Genomic DNA, 22,391 nt, shown 5'->3' with positions numbered 1-22,391 from the left:
AACTTCGCGCCTGTAAAGCTTATGACATATACCGCTACGTGATATGAGCGGGGACCGCAACAGTATAATGAAAAGTTAAACAGTTAAAGTTGTCCAGCTAACTTCACAGAGGTGCGTTAGCAATCTCATTTCCTCTCTAGTCATAAAGACGAAGGTAGTGGCACTACCTAGTGACAGTGGTGGCAGCCTGGCAGCGGTAATAGTAATAAATGCGGTAGCGATGGCGGTGTTGCGTGGCCGTTTTATAAAGATTTTGTAATTGAGAATTTAGGCAGGGTTCGGGTCCAGGTGGAGCGCTGATACGCTCTTCTCGAGTTAGCGTCAATAAATACTCGATAAATGAAATAAAACTCAGGAAGTTGTATTTGAACTTGTTAACAAAATTATGAAATGAACAATAAACTTGAATTAACAATAAATTAAAGTTATTTGTGCTTTTTCGCTATTTAATAAAGTACGTCCGAACAACTTGAGTACTTGATTAAGAATCCGTCAAAATGGCAATAAAATCCTCGTTGAACAAAAAGAACGCGTACCTTCAGCCTTTAACAAAATACAATTATTTAACATCCAATTAGGAATTAATAAATAATTTTACTTTCATCCTATTGGATCTAATCATTACGGGGAACAAGCGTTTTTAATACCTTAGCAATGTTTCCTCATGACAACCAAAAGTAAATATCAAATACGAGTAATTTCTAATCATCAATGTTATCATTTTGACATTTAATCAATAATTAGTTATCTAATACCCTGATTCATTGCCTCAGTTACGTTGTTGTACAATTCATATTTGCCGCGCCTAATTTCAATCTGCGCCTACAGATGACAGTGTAGTTACATGTACTTATTCCTAAAATTCTGAACAGATGGCGCTTATTCTAAATATTACCAGTTGCGAATACGCAACAGCGGCAATCACGGTGGTGCACGGTGGTAAGGTGGTAAAGCAATGACATTGTCATATACGTTTAGAAAAGTATTTTTCTGCTGGCAGCAGAATCCTCAATGTGAATAGTAATATGAGGCCCGTAAAAAATGAAGATTTGCGTAACGTGCGTGTATTGGACATTACTTTTTATATCAGTCGCTTCCAGGCAAGTACATTGTTCACTCGTTTATTAACTATTCACATATACGAGAGTGCTTAGGGTTGCCACGCGCTTTATTTTAATAGTATTAGTGCATTGCTAAACCGGTACGTTTCATTGAAACCTAAATAGGAAAAGTATGTTCTTGCAATGAAATGTGTCCTTAAATTTATTGTCTTAGATGTTCGAACCATTAAAAGTAACCAGCCGTTTTGGTATTTTATGTTTTCCAATAGGTATATAGCAATTATAAAATCTAATGTAACATTTTTTATTTCTGTTAAAATATGTAAGTGTTTCCCTAATTACAGTATAGATACATCTTTAAGAGAATGTTTCTGATTAATTTTTATTTAATTGAAAGGAAATTTTTCTAATCCTATGTATTATACAATTTTCTATGATTTTACTAAATTACATGCAGGATAAATATCTATTTTAAACTCTGTTCTGTAATAAATTTTTCTTTATATTGTACTTCATACTTTTTATAAATAAATTTTTAACTATATTTATATAGTTTTGTAAACATAAGTGTACAAATATTAAGTCAATATTGTAATAATACAGAAGCCATATTAAAGTAAAAAGAGACCCAAAAAGCTGACCAAGTATTATTTTACTATCTTAATTTTTAAATCTCGTGCATTCTAAATAAATAATCGATATTGCTGAAACTTAATAAAAATCGCTGATTGATAATATGATCATAAACACGTATTTATAAACGAAATAAATATTTAAAATTATGTTTCACAAAGTATAATCAAACAAATGCATACATATATAAATGTTTACATTTTCATTTAATATTTTCGTCAGTTAGTATTTCACATATACCTTGCCAGTTAAAACATCTTTTCATCTTTTCTCATAGTGCCCTCCTCTTCATCATAGTAGCTTCAGAAAGTGCAGAAGCTAATTATTATTCATCCTTTAAGAAGAATGAAACATCAGAGACTTATGATAATGATACATTGGATTCATCTAAAATAGCTGTTGTCAAAATACAGAAACCAAGAAAATTAGAGACCAATTATAAAGATCATTATTATCGAGTAAGAATCTAAAATATAAGCAAACATTATTAATTGTGTAAAAGTATTCTTCATATCATATATTATATAAAATTTGGTTTATATTCTTTATACAAAACTGTATAATTTTGAATCATCATCATAATCATTTTTAGGAAAAATTGACTAAAGAATCCACCAAGTTTAAAACTATTGTAAGTGGTGAAACAAGGAAAAAAGAGAATCCATATAAGGGTGCAGATATTGTGGCCGAGAGTCTTCTGCAACAACCCAATCTATCTCAGAGGTAAGTTGCTATTATATGTCAACACTAGAAGGAAAATCTCATTACTACAAATTACATAATATTTGTGACATAAGACTTGCATGTGTTAAATAATGGTTATTATGCTTCATTCTAAAGAAGTGATACAAGAGAGTAAAAGAGACAATGAGTATGTTCAAATATTTATAATTACATTCATATAGTTGATTTTTTACAGAATTTCTGTAACTGAACAAGCTGCAGTGTTGACTTTGGTAGATACAGCCACAGCTGAATTACAAAGCTTAGTAGAACCAAAATTTAGTTCAGAATTTTCAAGGGCAAGATTATTTGGACAAAATTTGTCCCTGTTAACAAAAACAACTAATGATGAGGAAGAAACGAAAAAGGCACATGTAGAAACTTCACCCAGTACACAAATTCTGTCGACAATTATTGAAGAAAGTGCTGAAACATCTAACAAAACAAGTGTTCTTGAAAAAGAATTGTTACTACTGCCAAATGAAATTATGGAAGAGACATTAGAAGGAGTAGTGATAGTAAGAGCTAAACAAGGTCCAATTATTGATGAGACACAGTTTCCGGAAGATGAGGTTAAAACATTTCCCGATGAGGTTACAAAAGTAGATGAAATAGTTACGACAGCTCCTGAGATCAGAGATACTGATGCCAAAGCTCAATTAATGGGACATAACAGCGATGAGGCTGCCACAATTATGCTTCCTAAAAAAATTGTGCCCGAGGGATCTCATGATCCCCACGAAGATATTCCATCTTTCAATGAATGGACACAAAAAAGACTGGAAGAAGCTGAAAAGAAAAAGAGTGAGTGCTAAATTTGCATAATATTTGTTAACTGTGTTACACATGTTATGTGTAATGTGAACTTCTTTGTTTCCAGCTCATCCAAATGCATCGGTTCAAAATTCTGGAACACCAACCCGAGGAATTGGTGGAATGAAAGTTCGTTCTAAAAATTATGCTTCTCCCGATTGTGGGGCAAAAGTTGTAGCAACGAATCTAGAAGCTAGAAGTGCTAGAAGCGTTTTAGCATCTACTAGAGATGAATATATGCTAAATACTTGTACATCTCGCATATGGTTTGTGGTGGAACTCTGTGAGGCCATCCAGGCCAAAAAAATTGAGTTGGCCAATTTTGAATTATTTAGTTCATCTCCAAAGGACTTTTCGGTATACATTAGCGATCGTTTTCCTACAAGAGACTGGAGTGTAGTTGGTCAGTTCACTGCAAAAGATGTAAAGGATATTCAAAGTTTTGCCTTACAACCACATCTTTTTGGAAAATTTATTAAAGTGGAACTTCATACGTACCATGGGTCTGAACATTTTTGTCCCATTTCATTATTTCGTGCTTACGGTACCAGCGAATTTGAGGTCCTAGAAACGGAGACGGAAAATCAAATCTCGAGAGAAGTAAATATAAACGTGGACGACGATGAAGATAGCGATGAAGAGGAAGCTTTAGACGTTGAAGTTAGCGAATCATCAAGAAACTTATTTGGTAGCGCTAGAGATGCTGTGTTAAGCATCGTAAAGAAAGCAGCCCAGGTCCTGGGTAAATCCAGTGAATTAACTGATAACAACATTACAATTGAGCAAAGTATAGAGGACAGCATTATTCTTGGAGATTCTTTTGTAAGTTGTACAACACCAAGATACACGATTCTTTGTAAAAATTGCACGGCTCAGAAATTTGCAAAAGTCTTCCAATTAGTTAGCTGTAGGAATCGTCAACTACATCAAGTGTTAAGTATGAACCTGGTGTATGGAACTTTAAAACAAACTGGATTCTGCCAGAAATATGGAGTGGATTGTCTAGGAGAAGAAACTGAGGAAGTCGGAGATACAAAAGGAAGATTTAATGTAACTAAAAATTTTAAATCATCTTTCTTAACATCTATCTTTAAATTTGAATATATTGCAGCACTTTGCAATATATTAGCACTAAAAGAAGGCAAAATGGTATTGAATACGAGTTACGAGGTACCATTTAATTACTCTAAAAACAGCAGTAAAGAAAACATATCTCATAAAAATAGTGAAGACCATAGTAGTGAGTCAGTCAAGACATTTGAAAGTACATCAGCTATATATACTTCGAGCTCAAGCACTGGTAGTTCTAAATCTTCTCGAGAATTTCAAATAACTAGTCAGGAACTGCCAAGCGAAGAAACTGAGAATTTCATTGAGACTTCCTTGAATTCTGAAAATTTCGCTTCGCAAATTAAATCTGTTAAGACATTTGGGGAAGAAGAAATAAAATACGATTCCTCAGTTCCTGTTTTGGAATCCAGCAAAAATAGTATAGAAGAAATTGTTCCAACTGAAGTTTTAATGACTGTTCCTATGTCCCCGAATAGTGGACAGCACACAATTATAAAAGTTTCCGAAGAACCATCTGTTTCTCCTGGTACTTCGATTGAAAATACTTCTCAAACGACTACCTCCATTCCAGTAACTACTAGTGATAATAATGAAGTCTCGCATGATGATGTCGTGAGTGACGTAGAGCCTTTAGAAATTCGAGGTACACAAACTAATATAGAGAAAATGGAACGATTTGATCAAGAAGGGAAGCAAGGGCAGCCTGAGATACTGGATCAAGAAGTAAAATTGTCTTCTCAAGATTCTCTGACGTTCGATACGCTATTGTCAGATCTGAAGGATTTAGAAGGGGAAGCAGTGCAGATGCAAAGTGGATCTGCTGCAAGCGCTTCTGTAACACAATCAACGGTAAACATTATGCCGCAGAAAGAATCTGTTTTCCTTAGATTATCTAATAGAATCAAGGTAAGTCGTCATTGCTAAAATCAGTCTCCGGTTTTACATACTATGCAGTCCAGATGTATACTTTAATTTTCTTCTAACATAATTATTAACTATTATAATTGCATTTTTAGGCATTGGAAAGAAACATGTCCCTGAGTGGACAGTATTTGGAGGAGCTAAGTCGACGTTACAAGAAGCAAGTAGAAGAAATGCAGAGGTCACTGGAGCGTACATTATCAGTAATGAGTGAGGAAACAAGAAAGAGAGATGAACGTGAACTAAAGAGAGCAGAAGAAATCGCCATGTTAAAAGAAGAAATAACTACTCTGTCAGCATCAGTGAAGAATCTTTTGTATGATCGGAATAGTTGGCGTGGAACATTTTCAATAATAGGTCAATACATTTTGTTGTTATGTTTTCAAATTTTTTTAATATTTTTGGTTCTATTGTACTGTCGAGGAACCAAGAAGTTCGAGAGAAACGCAAAACAGCAATTGAAGAAAGACACGATGCGACGAAAGAGTGCAGAAAATTTTAGTTCGCACACAAAGAAAAGTAAAAAGCGACGACCCAGCGAGATAGCTTCTCATATTACTGGCACATACCGCGAGTTGATGATAGATGATAGATCTCACGAAACTAAGAAAGAAAGAAAGAAGAAACGGAAAAAAGAAGCCGCGTGTAGTAGTAGCAATGTGAATGTTAATAATGACGGACGAATGAATACAATTGTACATTATAAACCCCCACCGAATATTGTTGTGCGTAATGAAGAAGTAGCTTCAAGAAGTACTTCATCTATTGAAACATCTCAAGTAAATAATTCTCAAATTTGTAGAAGGGCGCTGCTTGCCTCGGAGAATACAGTTAACTGGTTTAATAATTATGGATCTGAAGACAGTGTTCAACTAACAATACCATGCAACGCAAATTTTGAAACAGAGTCTGTAGAAAGCTACGAATTGAGTAGTTCATATATTGAAGATTTGAACGAATCGAATTCATTGGCGGTAAACATATTTACAGAAAGTGTTAATCCACACGAACAAGATGCTAAACTGTCAACAGATGTTTTGAATTTTAATAATAGTGGTGTAATCCTGAAAGATACAAAATTGAACGCAACATCCTTCTTTATAAAAACTGCTCTGAGTACAAGAAAAAAGAGAAAAGCTCATTTGTACAATTCTGTAAACGGGGAACAGAGTAAAAATTCGGACAATATCGATGATAAATCTGTAGGAACGGGTCCTACTGCTTCAATGTCATTGCCCAAAAATGTTTGTACTGACTGTGATACAACTATTAATGGTGTATCAGTGGATCAAAGTGATGAATCTAGAAACAGTAGTGTCATATCGATGCCAAAAAAAAAGGACAGGAAAACCACTGGTTTTAGGAAGATGGTGAGAAAATTCTTTTGATTAAAATAGGTTTAGTAACGATACTTGTTTAAACTAAATCGAGATTGTTGGGATTGCAATGAATCTGTTTGATCGGAAAGTACGCTTGATTCAAATGCTTCGCTCATACAATATTAAATAAAGTATAGTATATACAACAAAGAGTTAAGATATATTGAAATCATGCTTGTATGAAATGTCTGAATGTAAATGTAATTGTTAGATAAGTTATTCGTATATAGTTATAAAAGCCGTTTTAAAAAGTCTGATAACTTTAGCGTGGTATGCTACTAGAATTATCTGGAATAATTCAACGTATGAAGCAGTTTCTTTTTCCTGCGGTTTTCTTTTGTAAATACTTGCAGAATCATCTCTGATCCCGCTTATCAGATTATATGAGCGATCAATCGAAAGAAAAGTAAAGAAATCAATACCTTATATAGAGCATGAAGGGGTGAATTTAAGTGGAATTTGTGATACTTACAGAGCGCATTTTCAACCAGTATTTCTGGGTATGAACTAACATGTGCAATATTCTTTTATTTAACCCCTGTTTTAAAGGAGACGACTGATTTACATTATATTGTGTGTACTGTACATAAATATATGTGCATTATATTTATTATGATAATAGCCTAATAAGATTAAGGAACAAATCAAAAACTTGTGCTTGATGAGTAGTAAATGATTCTACAATAGTGATTATTCCACTTGATGTTGATAAGACCAGGATCGAGAATTATTATGACATTAATTTGAGCTCTCGAAACAGTGTTAGCAAACTCTTACGATAAATAACAGTAAACACAAATTATTTGAATTAATTACATATTTATTTACGTTGGTTTATATAATGAGTGTTTTTGTGTGACGCGTGAGTGTCTGTGGCGCTTGTTGAAATATATTGTACATAATTAAATTAATGAAAACTGTTTTTGAATTGGAAACAATAGTACAGAGAAATTATATTAACCATAGTTATACGATCAAATTTTCCTAGTGTCCCACATAAATACAAATGACTTTTAATACAATGGATGTTTTAATTAGTAAATCTATTCATTTGTTGATTATTCGAGTTTTTTTAAAATAGTTATTTTCATATTATTGCTAACTATTTTAATATTATTTTGAATACGTAATAAAGGTGTCAGCCTTGCTTTACCAGGGCCGACTCTTAATGTGTATACTTAGGGTGTCCCCAAAATTATGGTACAGCAACCTTGTGGCGATTCTATACGAAAAAATAAGTCGAAGAAAAAGAATAATTTTTTTTAGGTTGAGGTTTTGTTTTCGAGAAAAATAACCTAGTGTATTCGTAATGGTACTGATAATGAGCAGAAACGAAATGAAATAAACAGACGCATTAGCCAAGTCGAGTGATGGGGTAATCAAGTCAGATTCAGGTTGACTTCAAGCCGGGATGGAGAGAACCACGCCGATCAAATCAAATTAGACGCTAGGCCTCGGCGGGGAGAGATGTTATCATACCCTAGAAGACTCCGGCTACCCATCCGCGGGCTATAGTGTAGCACACAGAATGAATCACGCATGAATAAAAATTTGAACTTTTACTCTTTTCAATGGACTGTTTAAAATATGTTATGAATAAGTTTCGAATTTAGTAGATTCTTCTGATGAAAATAAACTGAAACACAACACAAGTCAGAGTATTTTTGAGAACATATAATTTGTGTCGCCACATAACGTATGAATGAAAATTGTTCAAGAATTGCAGCTGTCTTTACACGGCTGCTTCAATTCTTTTTGCGTAGGTTTCTGAAACCGCTTCTTTTGAAGCATTTACATTACGTTCGACAAATAGATTTGTATACAACATAATATGTATGTATATAATAAAAAATTTATACATTGAAGTGGAAAACATTTATTTTCTTCTTTTTAAATGCTTCCTGAGTCAATATTTTTTAACTTTTTTATTTTACTTAGGGGTTACAAAGTGAAATTATAAAATAATTAAAAATAAAAAGTAAAACTGCCGCATTGGGATACGAACAGGACCTCTTGACTGTTCACGCGCTTAGGTTGCGGGTTGCGGGGCACCGCGTCGAGAACGTGAATTTTCGTCGCAGTCGTATTCGAACAGGATTTCCAAGGCAAGCAGTGATGCCAGAATCGTGGGTCGCTTTCCCCCACTCTTTTCTAAATATAGCTCACCGTCTCTCGAACGGCCTGCGCACATGGATAGGGCTGGGATATACTTGTGTGTGTGTGCTAGCACGGCAGACGTAAAGTGGGGGTAGCCAGGACGTCAGCACAAGGAATGATTTCTGCGCACGTGCTCTGGTTGTTGGAAGTCGCGTTGGTAACGTAGATTTTACGGAACACCCGAACGGGCCAGCTCACACGGATAGACGCAAAGTATGTTTGTGTGGCAGAAACTGTGGAATAAAGTGGGGGTAGCCAGGACGTCGTGGTGGTGGAACAAAGTTCCACGATTCTGGCATCACTGCTCACGGGTAGAATTGCATGCGGGACATGAGGCAACAGCGTCAGAAACACGATACTTTCCGGCAACACTGTCTTCGCGGAGGAAATACACAAACCCAGCTTGATGGTAACGGGGAACAAAATTTATTTTTGGGTACTGCCGCTAGATGTCGTATTATCAAGCCGTCCCAAATATTGATTTTGTGTTTCCGCTGGCGTCCGATTGTTTAAATCAGCGCTTCGATTCATTTGTGCTAATAATACTCAGAATTCATACTTTATCGGTAACGTCGGGTGTTGACACTAAAATGGTAACAGGCCTACGTAGCCCTGCAAACGTGGGGCAGAAAAAAGTATTAGATAATAGGTCTATTCTATACCACCGACTAGGTATTGGATAGACCTATCATCTTATGGGACTTCGTGTCTCATGTTCTGAAATACCGATAGTGTAAAAAGTCAGGGATTCTCTGCTGCCCTCTACGTTATGAGAACGGTGAATTTGTGAACTACGTCACCTAGTCTATATACCTAGTCGGTGATAAAACCAATTTCAATTGATACAATAAAGTGTGACACGGACTGGTAGAGGGCTCTGCTGACGCGAAATTTTGTGGTTCTAATATATGCTAAGGTGAACCACAATAAATTCGTGTCCTTTTTTTTTTTTTTTTTTTTCCGTGAGGAAATGCGTTACGCACACCCCCGCACCCCCCGACGGGGGGAGGGGCGGGGGTAGTGTGGGACTCACCCCCCGGGCTGGATGCCCGGGAGGGATACCCACTAAAACCTCACGGTGGCCGGGCTCGGCGCTGTGCGGGGAGGCACCGGGATCTCTTGCGAACACGACCGGTACCTCCCCAGCGCCCGCTCCGCCAGTGGACGGCGGAGCGCCCTCTCTGTGGTGGGGGAAGCGGAGCTCCCCCCCCCACCGGACCGCGGGTGCCATAGTCCCGCGATCCCAACAGTCCCTTTTAGTCGCCTCTTACGACAGGCAGGGATTACCGTGGGCGTATTCTGTCCCCCGCCACACAGGGGAATAAATTCGTGTCCATGCTAAAGTGGACCATGGGTTCTTGTATATGCTAAGGTGGACGACGGGGGCAGCACTTGCTCGGGAACATCGAAACCCCGGACGTTAGCTCTCTCATTTCCTCTCTGACCCTAGTTATTTTGATGCCTCAAACATGACGCCTGACAAGTGAAAGCTTAATCTTTTTATATTTGTGTATTTGCATACTGCGTTTATAACAAGACGTGATTTTGAGTTGTAGATATCATGGTACGTATATCTGTATAAATTTATTTTGCATGTTGAATTAAACACATGCGGATCGTTCGAATACATATATACATAGTGCAACGAGTTTTTAAATACTGTCTAGAAGGTTTCAGTAGTAACACATAATAAGCATTAAATTTGTAGGACAATGATGTGGCTGCCCTGCAAAATTTGGAACACCTTATGACTGAGTTCTTCTCTCCAGAGACAAGCAATGAGCGAAAACGCACGATTGAGAGAAGTTTTCAGGAATTCGCTGGACAAATTGATTCTTGGCAGCCTTGTTTACATTTTTTGTCTTCTACCAATAATCATTATGTTAGTATGTTTGCTCTGTCCACCTTGGAGGTATGTATGTCTACTTTCATCAATTTTGAATACTATTGATTTGTTATCTTGGATTAAAATGTCATTGTAGACAACAATTGGAAGGCGGTGGCCAATTCTCCCATGGGAGGACAGAGCTCTCACAAGATCCACTCTATATACATTATCATTAGAAAGAGGTGTAGCCCCTTTCGTAAGAAATAAAGTAGTCAAACTAGTCGTAGATATTGCTAGGCATGACTGGCCACATTTCTATCCAGATTTTTACTCAAATATTTTACAGGTATGTATATACTATTTGCTCTTAAAGAGACATGTTGGTACTGTCTGGTGATGTAGAAGACACTTTTCATCAAACAGGAATTCAATTATCCAAGCACTGTTATAGTCTGAGAAATATGAATAATAAGTATTAGTGATAGTACCAACATTACGGTACAATATTTTCTATCAAACAACTTTTTGTTAATGCCTAATGTTTTTACATATGTTGCAAGTTATTAAGTCACAAACACACAAGACTGCTGGGACTCATCTACTTGAGAACAGCTTCAGAGGAATTAGCAACACCAAGGAAAGATTTGTCTGTACAGAGAAAGAATGAATTGTTTAGGTTTCTTAGTGCTCAAGTGCCTTTGACTTTGGACACTCTCACAAGTATAATTCTTTTCAATATTTTGTTATGTTATTTAAATTTTTAATAAAATTTAATAACACCTTACCTATTCAGTACTTTTAAGAGAAACAACAAAATTACAAAGCCGATCTGGAACAGTCACGCCACCTCCTTCACCCACCAGTGGTCAGACCATAGCACCTGCAAGGGCTATTTTGGATGTGGAAGGACTAGCTACAGGAACCAGTGATGTCTGTATAGCTACACTAGATGTATTAGCGCATATGTTTAGTTGGATTGAATCTTCGGAACATATCTTAACAAACTTACTAGATGTCATTTTTACGTGTGCCAGGTATCATGAAGCAATGGTAGGATTTCAGTAGAACAAAAGTATTTCAAGGTTGTCTAAAAAAAATTACAGCTAATTATAAGTATTATTAACAGAATGGCAAGCAGATAGAAGTGGCTGTACAGGCTGTGACCACAATAAATGAACTTTTATATCGACCACTATTCTCTCCAGATGTAACTGATGGATTGTTAGTTGAAATATTCCAGAATGGAGTTACATTATTTCAGTATATGGAACGTTTGGATTCCATAGATGAAAGGTGTGTACTTATATACTCAAATACTTTTGTATTGTAATCAATTCTAATAGTATATTTTAATATTTATAGTTATATGGAGAAGCTGACAGAGTTTTTGCAATTATTTGTAACGAACCATCTAAAGAGAGTTGAGTCGTGTCCTAAATTTCCAGTGAATACATTGTTAGAAGTTTTGTGCCATCACACTTTTCAACAGTGTTCAACAGTAAACGGATATCTAAGATGCTTAGATGTTTGGATTACTCTCTTAGAAAGTACTCAATCTCGCTATTCGCCAGTAGCATTAGCCCTTGCCGAGCGAGTACTGCAAAAAATGAGTTTTAAACTCAACACGCGTACGCTGAAAGATCTTGACACTGAAAGTTTAGATGAAAATGTAAATAGTTTTCTGGAATTGGTTATAGAAGTTTTTCCTTTACTATGTATTTACTTCAATATTGTATTTTAGGAGGAAACTGAGTGGCAACATTTTTTGAGATGCAATGTAGAATGTTTGGCGAAAGTCGCAGAAATTTCTCCAATTCCAGTATTTACGTTGCTGGTAAAGTCTTATATTATAACCGTGGAAGCATTTAACTTAATTGTTGATTTCTGATTAATGACAATTTTTCAGTATCGTTCATGGAAAGAAGGATTAATAATATTTGGAGAATTAGGCGCTGCTATAGCTACCAACCAAGTAATTTTGTTAAATGATTGTGAAGCATCTAATGTACATGCTCATTTGCGTGATTTAGCTTCCACTACTCAAGCGTTAGCCAGATTATATTCACTCTTTCTTGGTACGTAAGTTAAACATTTTTATAATAATGTTAAGATATATATAAACACGACATCTTTTATGAAAACAGGGAATGAACAAAGTATTGATCAGTCATTAGCTGAGGAAGTAGTGTCCCAAACACTGGATGCATGTAAATTTGCCAAGACTAACCAATTGTACAAAGCATCATTACAACCTGCTGCAATTGTGATAGATCTTATAGAAGTGTAAGTAATGTTCAATGATTAATGATAGTAAATGAAAGTCTAGCCGTTATGTTGCGTTTAACGTACCGCATGTACTTTTAAAATAGTGCATGACTTTTATTCCAGTCTGTAAAACTATTTAACCATTTAAGTACAGCGCTGCGCAATTCCGGTGCTCGAATTCCGTGTCGAAAAATACCACGGTATCGGTCCATAGGGTTCGACCTTTTTAATAATATAAACACTTAAATTATGGGTTTAAATTGCCAAACGCAAGTATTTTTGTAAATCTATAATTGCATTATTGCTAAATGTAACCTAATCAATTATGAAATTGTAAGTACTGGTATAACATAAGATGCGGCATTTTTAGACACGGAATGAAAGAAATGCGGTCGCGCTGCTTGGCATTTTCCGACCAATTTCTACAATAACCTGTGATACTCAAACGATTAATATTAATACTAGGTTTACGGGACGCGTCATTTTGACGCACTTTGAATGCCTTCTAACCTCGAAATTTTCTATGTGGTATACCTATCTCTATGGATACGCATCAATTTAATGAGATCATAAATTGAATATTAAGTAAAATAAGTTGTTTTTTTACCCACATAACTCTTAACAGCTCAATATCTCGAAAACTATGCCATCGATTTTAAATTTCTTGGTCTTAAATTGCATGAATCTGAAGGGTCTTTGTAACTATATAATGGTGAAGTGCCCCCCCTTCCCCTTTAAAGGGGGCGGGGGCAACTTTATAATTTTAAATGGAACACCCTATAAAACGTTACATATTTAGATTCTACAGGAAAAAACAAGTAAATTTTGTCTGAAACATTCTTTTGTCAGATATTTCCATGATGAGATATAACAATTTGAAGTTTCGACTTGTAGGCACTTACTTGAAGCGTTCGGAAATTGCGTTATTGAATTATACGTGCTTGAGTCCTTTGTTTATTCGTGAAGAAATTAAATGTTCAAAATGTCCACCGCGGGCTTGTAAACATTTATTTACTCGAAACATCAAAGTTGTTCTAACATTTGTTAACATTTTGGGAGTCACTCCTTGATACCCCGATCTAACACCATTAGATTTTTTCTTATGGGAATATGTAAAGGACAAAGTTATGTTTAAACCTCCGACGACAAAAGAGAATATGAAACAAAGAATACGTGACGCTTGCGCTTCGGTTACTCCCGAAATGTTAACAAATGTTAGAATAACTTTGATGTTTCGAATAAATAAATGTTTACAAGCCGTGGTGGACACTTTGAACATTTCATTTCTTCACGAATAAGCAAAGGACTCAAGCACGTGTAATTCTATAACGCAATTTTCGAACGCTTCAAATAAGTACCTACAAGTCGAAACTTCAAACTGTTATATCTCATCATGGAAATATCTGACAAAAGAATGTTTCAGACAAAATTTACTTGTTTTTTCCTGCAGAATCTAAATATGTAACGTTTTATAGGGGGTTCCATTTAAAATTATAAAGTTGCCCCCGCCCCCTTTAAAGGGGAAGGGGGGGCACTTCACCATTATATAGTTACAAAGACCCTTCAGATTCATGCTATTTAAGACCAAGAACTTTAAAATCGATGGCATAGTTTTCGAGATATTGAGCTGTTAAGAGTTATGTGGACCACCCTGTATAAGAAATGTCTGTAAACTTAGTGTTAATGATGTCCTTTTCTGCCTAGTCATTCACAGTTATTAGCATCCCTTCAAGCCTGGTGCCATTGGATAGTAAACAGGTCCGAAAAGATTAAGGAATCGCTTTGTCAACGTTGCATCGATTCCTGCATTTTGGCATTAGATTATACAACATTCTGTGATAGTCCTCTGCCGGCGAGTCTTACACATTCTACTACACATCTTTTCCAAAGTATCACTGCTATTTTAAAGCCCGTTTTATGGGATGAGCCTGCATTTAGAAATTTAATTTCCATGGTAACATACCCATTCTTAAAACCTGATACGATGAAAGTGCTACGAAGAGCGTTATCCAGGCATTCTAAGTAGATAGATAGATAGATCAGATACTTTATTTCTGCATTTCTGCCAAAAAATGGACTCAGTTTTACATTGTTTTCTTCACTAAATCTCTCACTTTCGTCGCTCATATTCCTCCCTCATACTTCACGCTCCTATTTCTTTTCTCTTCTTACTTTACTATATTTTCCTCTATTACTCTATTTTACTCTTATTATTCTAACTTATATAACAAAATATAAAATGAAATATATATAAAAATATAACACAATAATACATAACATAATGTGACAAGATGTTACATAATACAACACAACATAATACATTTGTTTTACATACTCTATCTTTCTCCCCCCCCCCCTTATATTTATACTTTCTTTGGTTGTCTTTTATTATCCTATATCTGTTATTTGCAGCTCCTTCCTTTTCTTTTCCAATTCTCTACACCATTCCATTACTTCCTCTTTGCTCTCCTCTGCTACTATATCCTGTTCTTTTAGTGCTGTCCTTTTTAACTCTTTGCATTCCCTTATCAGGTGTCTTATAGTTCCTAATTCCTCCTTGCATAGCCTACAATTCCTATTTTCCTCCTTTTCCCAATATCTATTACTTTCCTCCAGACTTCCACATCGTGCCCTTGGCTTCCGTTTCATCTCCATATTCTTCCCCTCTTTTCTTAAATACTCCGGTAACTGCGTGTGTGGTTCAATTTCCTTATACCTTTCATTGTATTTCGCCCTTTGTATCTTCCCATGTAATGTTTGTCTGTCTACTTCTATCTCTCTTTCCTTCACTTTTTCGCTCATCTTTTCCCCTCTTCTTTTAAGTTCTTCTATTCCTTCCTGACTATATCCACTCTCGTTTAAGCTCCTTATTCTTTGTTTTCCCCATTCCGTTACCATCTGACTTTTAATCTTCTCCTCCAGACATTTCCTGAGTAACGGCTTCCCTTCACTTTCCTCTACTTTTTCCTCAAATCTTATTGCTCTTTCTATTGTTTTAATTTTAAACTTATTTCTCAACGTCTCTTTCCTTACTATGTAATTAGGTGTCCATCTGTCCAGTCCTAAGTACCACTTTACATACCTCATTTGCACCCTTTCCAGCACCTCCCATTCCCTCCAACCCCATGCCTCTACTCCATAAATCATCACACTCTCTACCAATTTTTCGTACAACCACATCCTTATCCCAAAATTATCCCTAAATAGTCTTTCTCCCAAACCCCAAACCTGCCTTATTGCCATCATCGCTTTCTTGGCTAACTTATTTACTTGCTCCTTGTTTTCTCCGCTTTTGCTGAAAGTAAAACCCAGATATGTGAAATTTTTAACCTCCTCTAATTCCCTATCCCCCCAATACCATCGTCTATTCTTTTTCCTCCGTCTACCTTCTTCAAACACCATCACGTTTGATTTTTCCGTGCTTAAAGTTAACTGTTTCTCCCTTAAATATCTGCTCAAAATTTTCAACATCTCTTTCAGTGCCTCATCACTTTTTGCTATTAACACCACATCGTCCGCATATGCTAGACTCCATATCCTGATTCCTCCCACTTCTACTCCTCCTATACCTATTTCCTTTAGCCGTTCTTCCATGTCTGAAATATATAATGCAAACAGAGTTGGGCTTAAGGGGCATCCCTGTCGCACCCCCTCTGTTAGCCAAAACTCTTCACTATTTCCCTCTTCTGTATAAACCTCGGCTTTCACTTCCTCATATAACTCTTTCACTCTTTCTATTAAACCTCTTCCCACTCCTCTCCTTTCCATTACTTGCCACAATTTCGCCCTGTTTACTGTGTCAAAAGCTGCCCTTAAATCCATAAAGAAAGCATATATCTTGACTCCTCTTTTCCCTCTTTCTTTCTACACTACCTGTTGTAAAATGTAAATATTATCTATAATACTCCTTTTTTTCCTGAAACCTGCCTGTATTTCCGGTAGCATCCCTTTGCTCTCTGCCTCCTCTACCAATCTCTTATTTAATATTGCAGCGTATAATTTATATATGGAGTTTAAGAGCGTGATGCCTTTATAATTTGTGACCTCCTCTATATTTCCCTTTTTATGTAGTGGGTATATTATTCCTTTATTCCACTCCTTTGGCATACCTTCTCCTTTCCATACCTTCTTTACCATCTCTATAACTTTTCCTTTCACTTTACTTGTACAGTATTTCCATGCCTACCTGGGTATTTCATTTTCCCCTGTTGCCTTCTTTTCTTTTTCAATTTTTGAATTTGTTCTTCTATCTCCTCTGTTGTCAGATCCCGTTCATCATCCTCCTCTCTTCTTTTTCTAATTCTACGTTCCGCTTCCCCTTGTTCTTTTCCTCCCAACAAGTTCATGAAATATTCCTTCCATTTTTTGGGGGGAATTTCATTGCTTATTCTTGTTCTTTTTTTCCTATATTTATTTATTATCTTCCAAGCCTCCGATTCCGTCTTCACTGCCTTAACTTCTTCTACCACTTCTTCTTTCCTTTTTTCTCTCTTCGTTTTGCAAAGTTCTCTGTGTCTTCTTCTTTCTGCTATATACTCTTCCCTATCTTTTTTCCCACTCCTGAATTTTTTGTAGATTCTTCCTACCTGTCTTTTACTTCTTTTGCATTCTTCGTCAAACCATGCCACTTCTTCCTTCCTTTTACCTGAGTATATCTCCTTTTTTACCATACTACTGTCGATTAGCTTTTTCAATTTTTCCCATATTTTCTTTACTTCGCTCTCTTTCATTTCTGCTTCCTCCAGCCGTTTTCTGTACATATCTTTTGCTTCATTATCCCATACCGTGAAGACTCTCTTTTTTCCTTTCTCCTTTTTCTGTATTTCCTCTTCCTCTTGCCAAAGCTCTACTACTAGCGGCATATGGACGGATTCTGTTCTCTCTCCTACCCTCATTTCTTTTATCCTATCCCATGCACCTGTGTTTGTAACTACATAGTCTATTGCTGTTGCCCCTCTTCCGCCGATGTACGTATATTCTCCTTCTTCGTCTCCGGTTTTATTGCCATTTAAAAACTGCCATCCATTTTCCCTTACTATTTCCAACAATTTCTTTCCATCCTCATTTATTACTTCATCCTTTGACCTTCTTTCCACTATTTCCCCTTCCCATCCTACATTTCCTCCTTCTCTACCTATCCTGGCGTTTAGATCTCCCGCTATCAGTATGTTGTATTCTCCTTCCTGTTCTTCTCCTAACTTTTTTAAGCATTCATATATTTCCTCTGTTCCGTTTTTCCTATATACTATCATTATGATCCATATTTCCTTATCTATTTTGACTTTCTTTGTTATCATACCTGGTGTCTGTAACTTTTCCTCTTCTCTCCATTTCTCCCTTATACCTACAATTATTCCTCCACTTGCTCTTCCTTTCCTACTCTCTCTGCTTGCCACTTGGTGTGTCCACCTGTACCCCTTTGGTAATATTTTCTTTGTTATTTCCCAGTCTCTTTTCTGTTCATGTTTCCGTTAGTCCTATAATATCATATTGTGTGAGATCTTCCCATACTTCCTTATCCTTTCCTTTTACTCCTGCTATATTCCATATTATGAATTTATAGTTTCTTGCCTCCTTTCTTGGCTTGTTCGAAAATCCTTTTTTTCCTCCTTATTCCATTCTTCCCAAATTATCCATTTTCCTTCTATCAACATTTTCTGATATCCCACTTTCACCTTTTTCCCTGTTGCTCGTATCCTTCTCGCCTCTTCCACAATGCTTTTTTGTATTTCTCTCTCCTTATACATTAAATCATGTTCTATGTAAATTCTCTCTTCTCCCAGATTCTTTTTATTCCTCATTATGGATTGTTTGTTCTCCCAGCTGTCTATCTCTGCTACTATTATTCCTTTTCCCACGTTCCTTGCCCAAATTATTTCCCCTTTTGCTCCCACCTTTTCTCTTACAAATTTCCCTAGCTCCACTTTTATATCTTGTTCTTTTAGCTTTAACCCTTTTATTATAATATTGTTCTTTTTTTTTTCTAATTTTTCTTTTCTCTGTATATACTCCATCATGTATCTCACGTCTTTTCCCTTCGTTTCCTCTCCATTTCCCCTTCTTCCATTACTCATATCCCCTTTACATTCTACTGCTCTTTTACATTCTTCCCTTACCTTGTTATTTATATGTTCTTTCAGCCTTTCAATCTCTATTTTCCATTCCTCTTTTCCAGTCTTTTCTTTTTCCTCTTTTCTTCTTATTTCGTCTTTTATTTCTTGTAGTTCTTCCTTATATCTCTCATGTAAATCCTGCTTCAACTCTTGTATCTCCTTTCTCATTGTCTTATTTTCTGCTATTAGTTATTTTACCGCTTTAACTAGGTCGCCTATCAATTTTCCTTCACTATCCTTAGATTCTTCTTGTCTTGCTCTAATCTCACTCTGATTCTCCTCCCTTTCTGTGCTTCCATTCTTCTCTTGTCTTTCTCTTCTCCATATGATGTCTCCCTGAACATAGATCCCACGTCTTGGGTTCCTTTCTCAGGTTTTTTCCCCAGTGTTTCCGCCTTCCCCTTTTAATTGCAGCCTCTCCTGTTTTTCCTATCTCTTTCTTATCTTCCATGTTCCTTCTGTTTTCTATTTCTCTTTTACCGCTCACTGTATCCATTTCCACCTGACCAGTTGTATTTCTTAACCTCTACCCTCTAACCTACTCTTTATTTTCCTTTTTTTTTTTTTTTACGTGAGGAAATGCGTTTACGCACACCCCCCCTCCCCCAATATGGGAGGAGTGGGCGGGGGTAGTGTGGGACTCACCCCCAATAGGGCGAAGCCCAGGGGGAATACCCACTAAAACCTCACGGTGGCCGGGCTCGGCGCTCTGCGGGGAGGCACCGGGATCTCTTGCGAACACAACCGGTACCTCCCCAGCGCCGGCTCCGCCAGTTGACGGCGGAGCGCCCTCTCTGTGGTGGGGGGAGCGGAGAGCTCCCCCCCCACCGGACCGCGGGTGCCACAGTCCCGCGATCCCAACGGTCCCTTTTAGTCGCCTCTTACGACAGGCAGGGATTACCGTGGGCGTATTCTGTTCCCCGCCCACAGGGAAAACGCTTTATTTTCCTTAACCTATCCCATGCCCATCCAGTCTCCCTATTCCTTTATCTATTAGCCTATCTACTTGTTTTCCTATTTTGCTTCTTCTGTTTATTTAAGTACGTCCTATTCGTCTTACAATACTATTTCTTGTTATTCCTAACCTCCATTCACTGTCCTGTACTCTACCTTTCTTATTCTACCCCGTCTTTTTTCCCATGTCCTTATCGTATATGTTACTTCACCTCTTCCTACCTCTTATACACAACTTTCTTTTAATATATATACGCAAATTTCGCTGTTTCTCTCATTTATTCAATTCTGTTATCACGCGTACATGTTCCCACACGTACCAACCTAAACCGAGTCCCTACTGGTTCGTAGGATTCATACCGTATTTTAATTGGAATAGGTACCATGGTATCAACATTATCCACACCTCTGGGTTCAGAAAGTCAACCTATACCTTCAGAATCCACAATATCAATGACAGTAGTGCCATTAACTCAGTTACTAGAGGACTGTTCTTCGTCATCCACGACGATTAAAAAGATGTTGTATTCTTGTTTGGGATCCACGATAAACCGAACGTTAGAGCTATTGCCATATATGATAAGATGTCAAAGTATATGTGAGATTTTACTTAGCTTCCTGCATTCAGTGTTTTCAGTATTACAACAGCAATTAGGCCCAGAGTTTACTCAGAATGCAGTTCAAGGGATGTTGCATATTTATACGAGGTAAATAATTTAATTTTTTGTTACTAAGCCTTTGCGTCTAACAAAAGACATTGCCAAAATATTCGATTCCATTTCATTGAAATTTGGTTCTCATACCTCGTTGTCAGATATAAATTACTGTTTTTACAAAAGAATATATCTACCTCTCCTGTATGTCTAGCAGAAACACAAACCAAATTTTTTATTTAACACATTTGCAGGGAAAATATATCGGTGGGACCTGCATTGGACCAATTATTAGAAATTTTAATATTAGTTGTATCAGCACCTAGCAATGCATTTAAAGCGTTTGTTCCCTCTGTGACCAGTTTGTGTTTGGGTCAAGTGTGGCCAGCGGTTGGAAATAATCTCAGTGCGCATCCGGATACCACGCTTGTCTTATTAAAACTATTCCATAGGTATTGTCTAAAAATTTTATGTCATACTGTAAATAGTAATAGAATTTTCATTAACATAAATCTTCAGTATTCTGATGCATCGATGGCAATACTTTTATAACACTTCCGTTTTACGAACTCTTGGTCATACGGACGAAGAAGAATCTGTTGAGCACAAGGAAGAATTGGTCGCCATCTTGGAAGCTTTTGGTCAAGCCCTTCTTCAGCCAGATGTTAACATATTCCGACAAAGTTTACAGAGTCTTGAACAGTTGAACGTACGATGGCGACTTTACCAAAGATCTGTGTTTAAGGTGCATCTGCTGGAGAGATTCTTAATGGCATTATTCACCGTTTTATTTCAACAGTAACTTGAAACATTTAGAATTTCTACCAAAGAAATAACTTTCCATAAATGTATCATTAACTGTACTATTACTTTACAGATCTCACAATTTACTGGCAGATGAAATTGCAGCAGCCATTCATAGTTTAGCTTCTGTTAACATAGGATGGTTCTTTGGACATTTTCTGCCAACATTTTTGGGAAGCTGTGAATGTGTGGATGATATGCAAAAAGCTACATTATTAGGAAACTTTGATAAGTCTACAGTAAGTTAAATTTCGAAAATGTATTCTCACCTGAGCCTCACTGTCTCACCGCAACGGCATGATGAGTACATTTTTATTGCTATAATTCATATTTCTAGTTCATTTTATTAATTTTATTAAATATTCATAGGATCAACCAACATTAACAAGATCAGTGCTTCAATTGATTTCTGATCTGAGATGCTACCAATTTTGTCGACCCGTTTGAGTAGTTACATTCCAATGATGAAATTGACTACATTAACGTAATTTAATAAATTTTCTTTGCGCCTCCGGACGAATACCAAAAGTTTCTTAATGTATAATGAAAATGGACAAAATGTTTTCTAAATTAACCATTCTATGAAAACCACTGCCGTATTGTGATGTTAATGTTATTGTTACGGAATAAATCGCATTCTTTTTTATATCTTAGTCGATATTTATGTAATTCCTAGTTCAGTATGTTTTGAAAAATTTTATCTAAACATTGAACTTCGATTAGAAAAAACAAGTATTCGCGATAGAATTTTCTACAGAGATTTTAGATATCAGTATAGATCATTGTCGAAATAACATTGTAATTAAAAGTCTCATGTACAAGATGAATTGTAGAGTCAATACTAGTGCTACTATAGAGTCTATTCTAGTACTACTATAGAATATATTATTGTAGAGTCAATAATTTTCATTTTTCAATCGTATTTAACCGCGCGCTTGGCAACGGAAAACGCTCTAATACTCCGTCTGTTTATTCCTCAAGTAATAGGGGGAGCGTAATCTCGACCAACTGAATAG

At 36.5% G+C, this 22,391-nt stretch overlaps 2 protein-coding genes across 2 annotated transcripts; both read left to right on the top strand.

Moving 5' to 3' along the window:
• The first annotated feature begins 928 nt into the window (after positions 1 to 928).
• LOC107193123 (SUN domain-containing ossification factor) lies at positions 929 to 6,610 on the top strand. Its single transcript, XM_015582521.1, has 6 exons — positions 929 to 1,100; positions 1,972 to 2,152; positions 2,287 to 2,417; positions 2,614 to 3,221; positions 3,298 to 5,207; positions 5,318 to 6,610. The coding sequence occupies exons 1-6, from the start codon at positions 1,042 to 1,044 to the stop codon at positions 6,608 to 6,610; spliced, it is 4,182 nt and encodes a 1,393-aa protein (XP_015438007.1). The 5' UTR covers positions 929 to 1,041.
• A 3,690-nt stretch (positions 6,611 to 10,300) lies between these two features.
• On the top strand, positions 10,301 to 21,887 carry LOC107193121 (exportin-6). Its single transcript, XM_015582520.1, has 17 exons — positions 10,301 to 10,322; positions 10,467 to 10,670; positions 10,741 to 10,932; positions 11,147 to 11,306; positions 11,380 to 11,636; positions 11,713 to 11,879; positions 11,949 to 12,255; positions 12,328 to 12,420; positions 12,493 to 12,661; positions 12,731 to 12,869; positions 14,556 to 14,873; positions 19,076 to 19,095; positions 20,298 to 20,625; positions 20,826 to 21,023; positions 21,091 to 21,369; positions 21,449 to 21,614; positions 21,745 to 21,887. Exons 1-17 carry the CDS (start codon positions 10,320 to 10,322, stop codon positions 21,820 to 21,822), a joined length of 3,078 nt encoding a protein of 1,025 aa, XP_015438006.1. The 5' UTR covers positions 10,301 to 10,319; the 3' UTR covers positions 21,823 to 21,887.
• Positions 21,888 to 22,391: the final 504 nt, after the last annotated feature.

The sequence above is a fragment of the Dufourea novaeangliae genome, unplaced genomic scaffold (assembly GCF_001272555.1).
Source record: "Dufourea novaeangliae isolate 0120121106 unplaced genomic scaffold, ASM127255v1 scaffold588, whole genome shotgun sequence".
Taxonomy (NCBI): Eukaryota; Metazoa; Arthropoda; class Insecta; order Hymenoptera; family Halictidae; genus Dufourea; species Dufourea novaeangliae.
Note: the sequence above shows the minus strand (reverse complement) of the source record. Positions and strands in the feature narration are given on the sequence as shown.

Bases quoted from the DNA above. Each gene is read 5' to 3' on its own strand.
- LOC107193123 (XM_015582521.1), top strand. From the start codon at position 1,042: ATGAAGATTTGCGTAACGTGCGTGTATTGGACATTACTTTTTATATCA. The intron at 2,418-2,613 runs GTAAGTTGCTAT...GATTTTTTACAG, and splicing joins CAACCCAATCTATCTCAGAG to AATTTCTGTAACTGAACAAG. The intron at 3,222-3,297 runs GTGAGTGCTAAA...CTTTGTTTCCAG, and splicing joins AGAAGCTGAAAAGAAAAAGA to CTCATCCAAATGCATCGGTT.
- LOC107193121 (XM_015582520.1), top strand. The intron at 12,421-12,492 runs GTAAAGTCTTAT...ACAATTTTTCAG, and splicing joins TTCCAGTATTTACGTTGCTG to TATCGTTCATGGAAAGAAGG. The intron at 21,370-21,448 runs GTAACTTGAAAC...ATTACTTTACAG, and splicing joins TTCACCGTTTTATTTCAACA to ATCTCACAATTTACTGGCAG.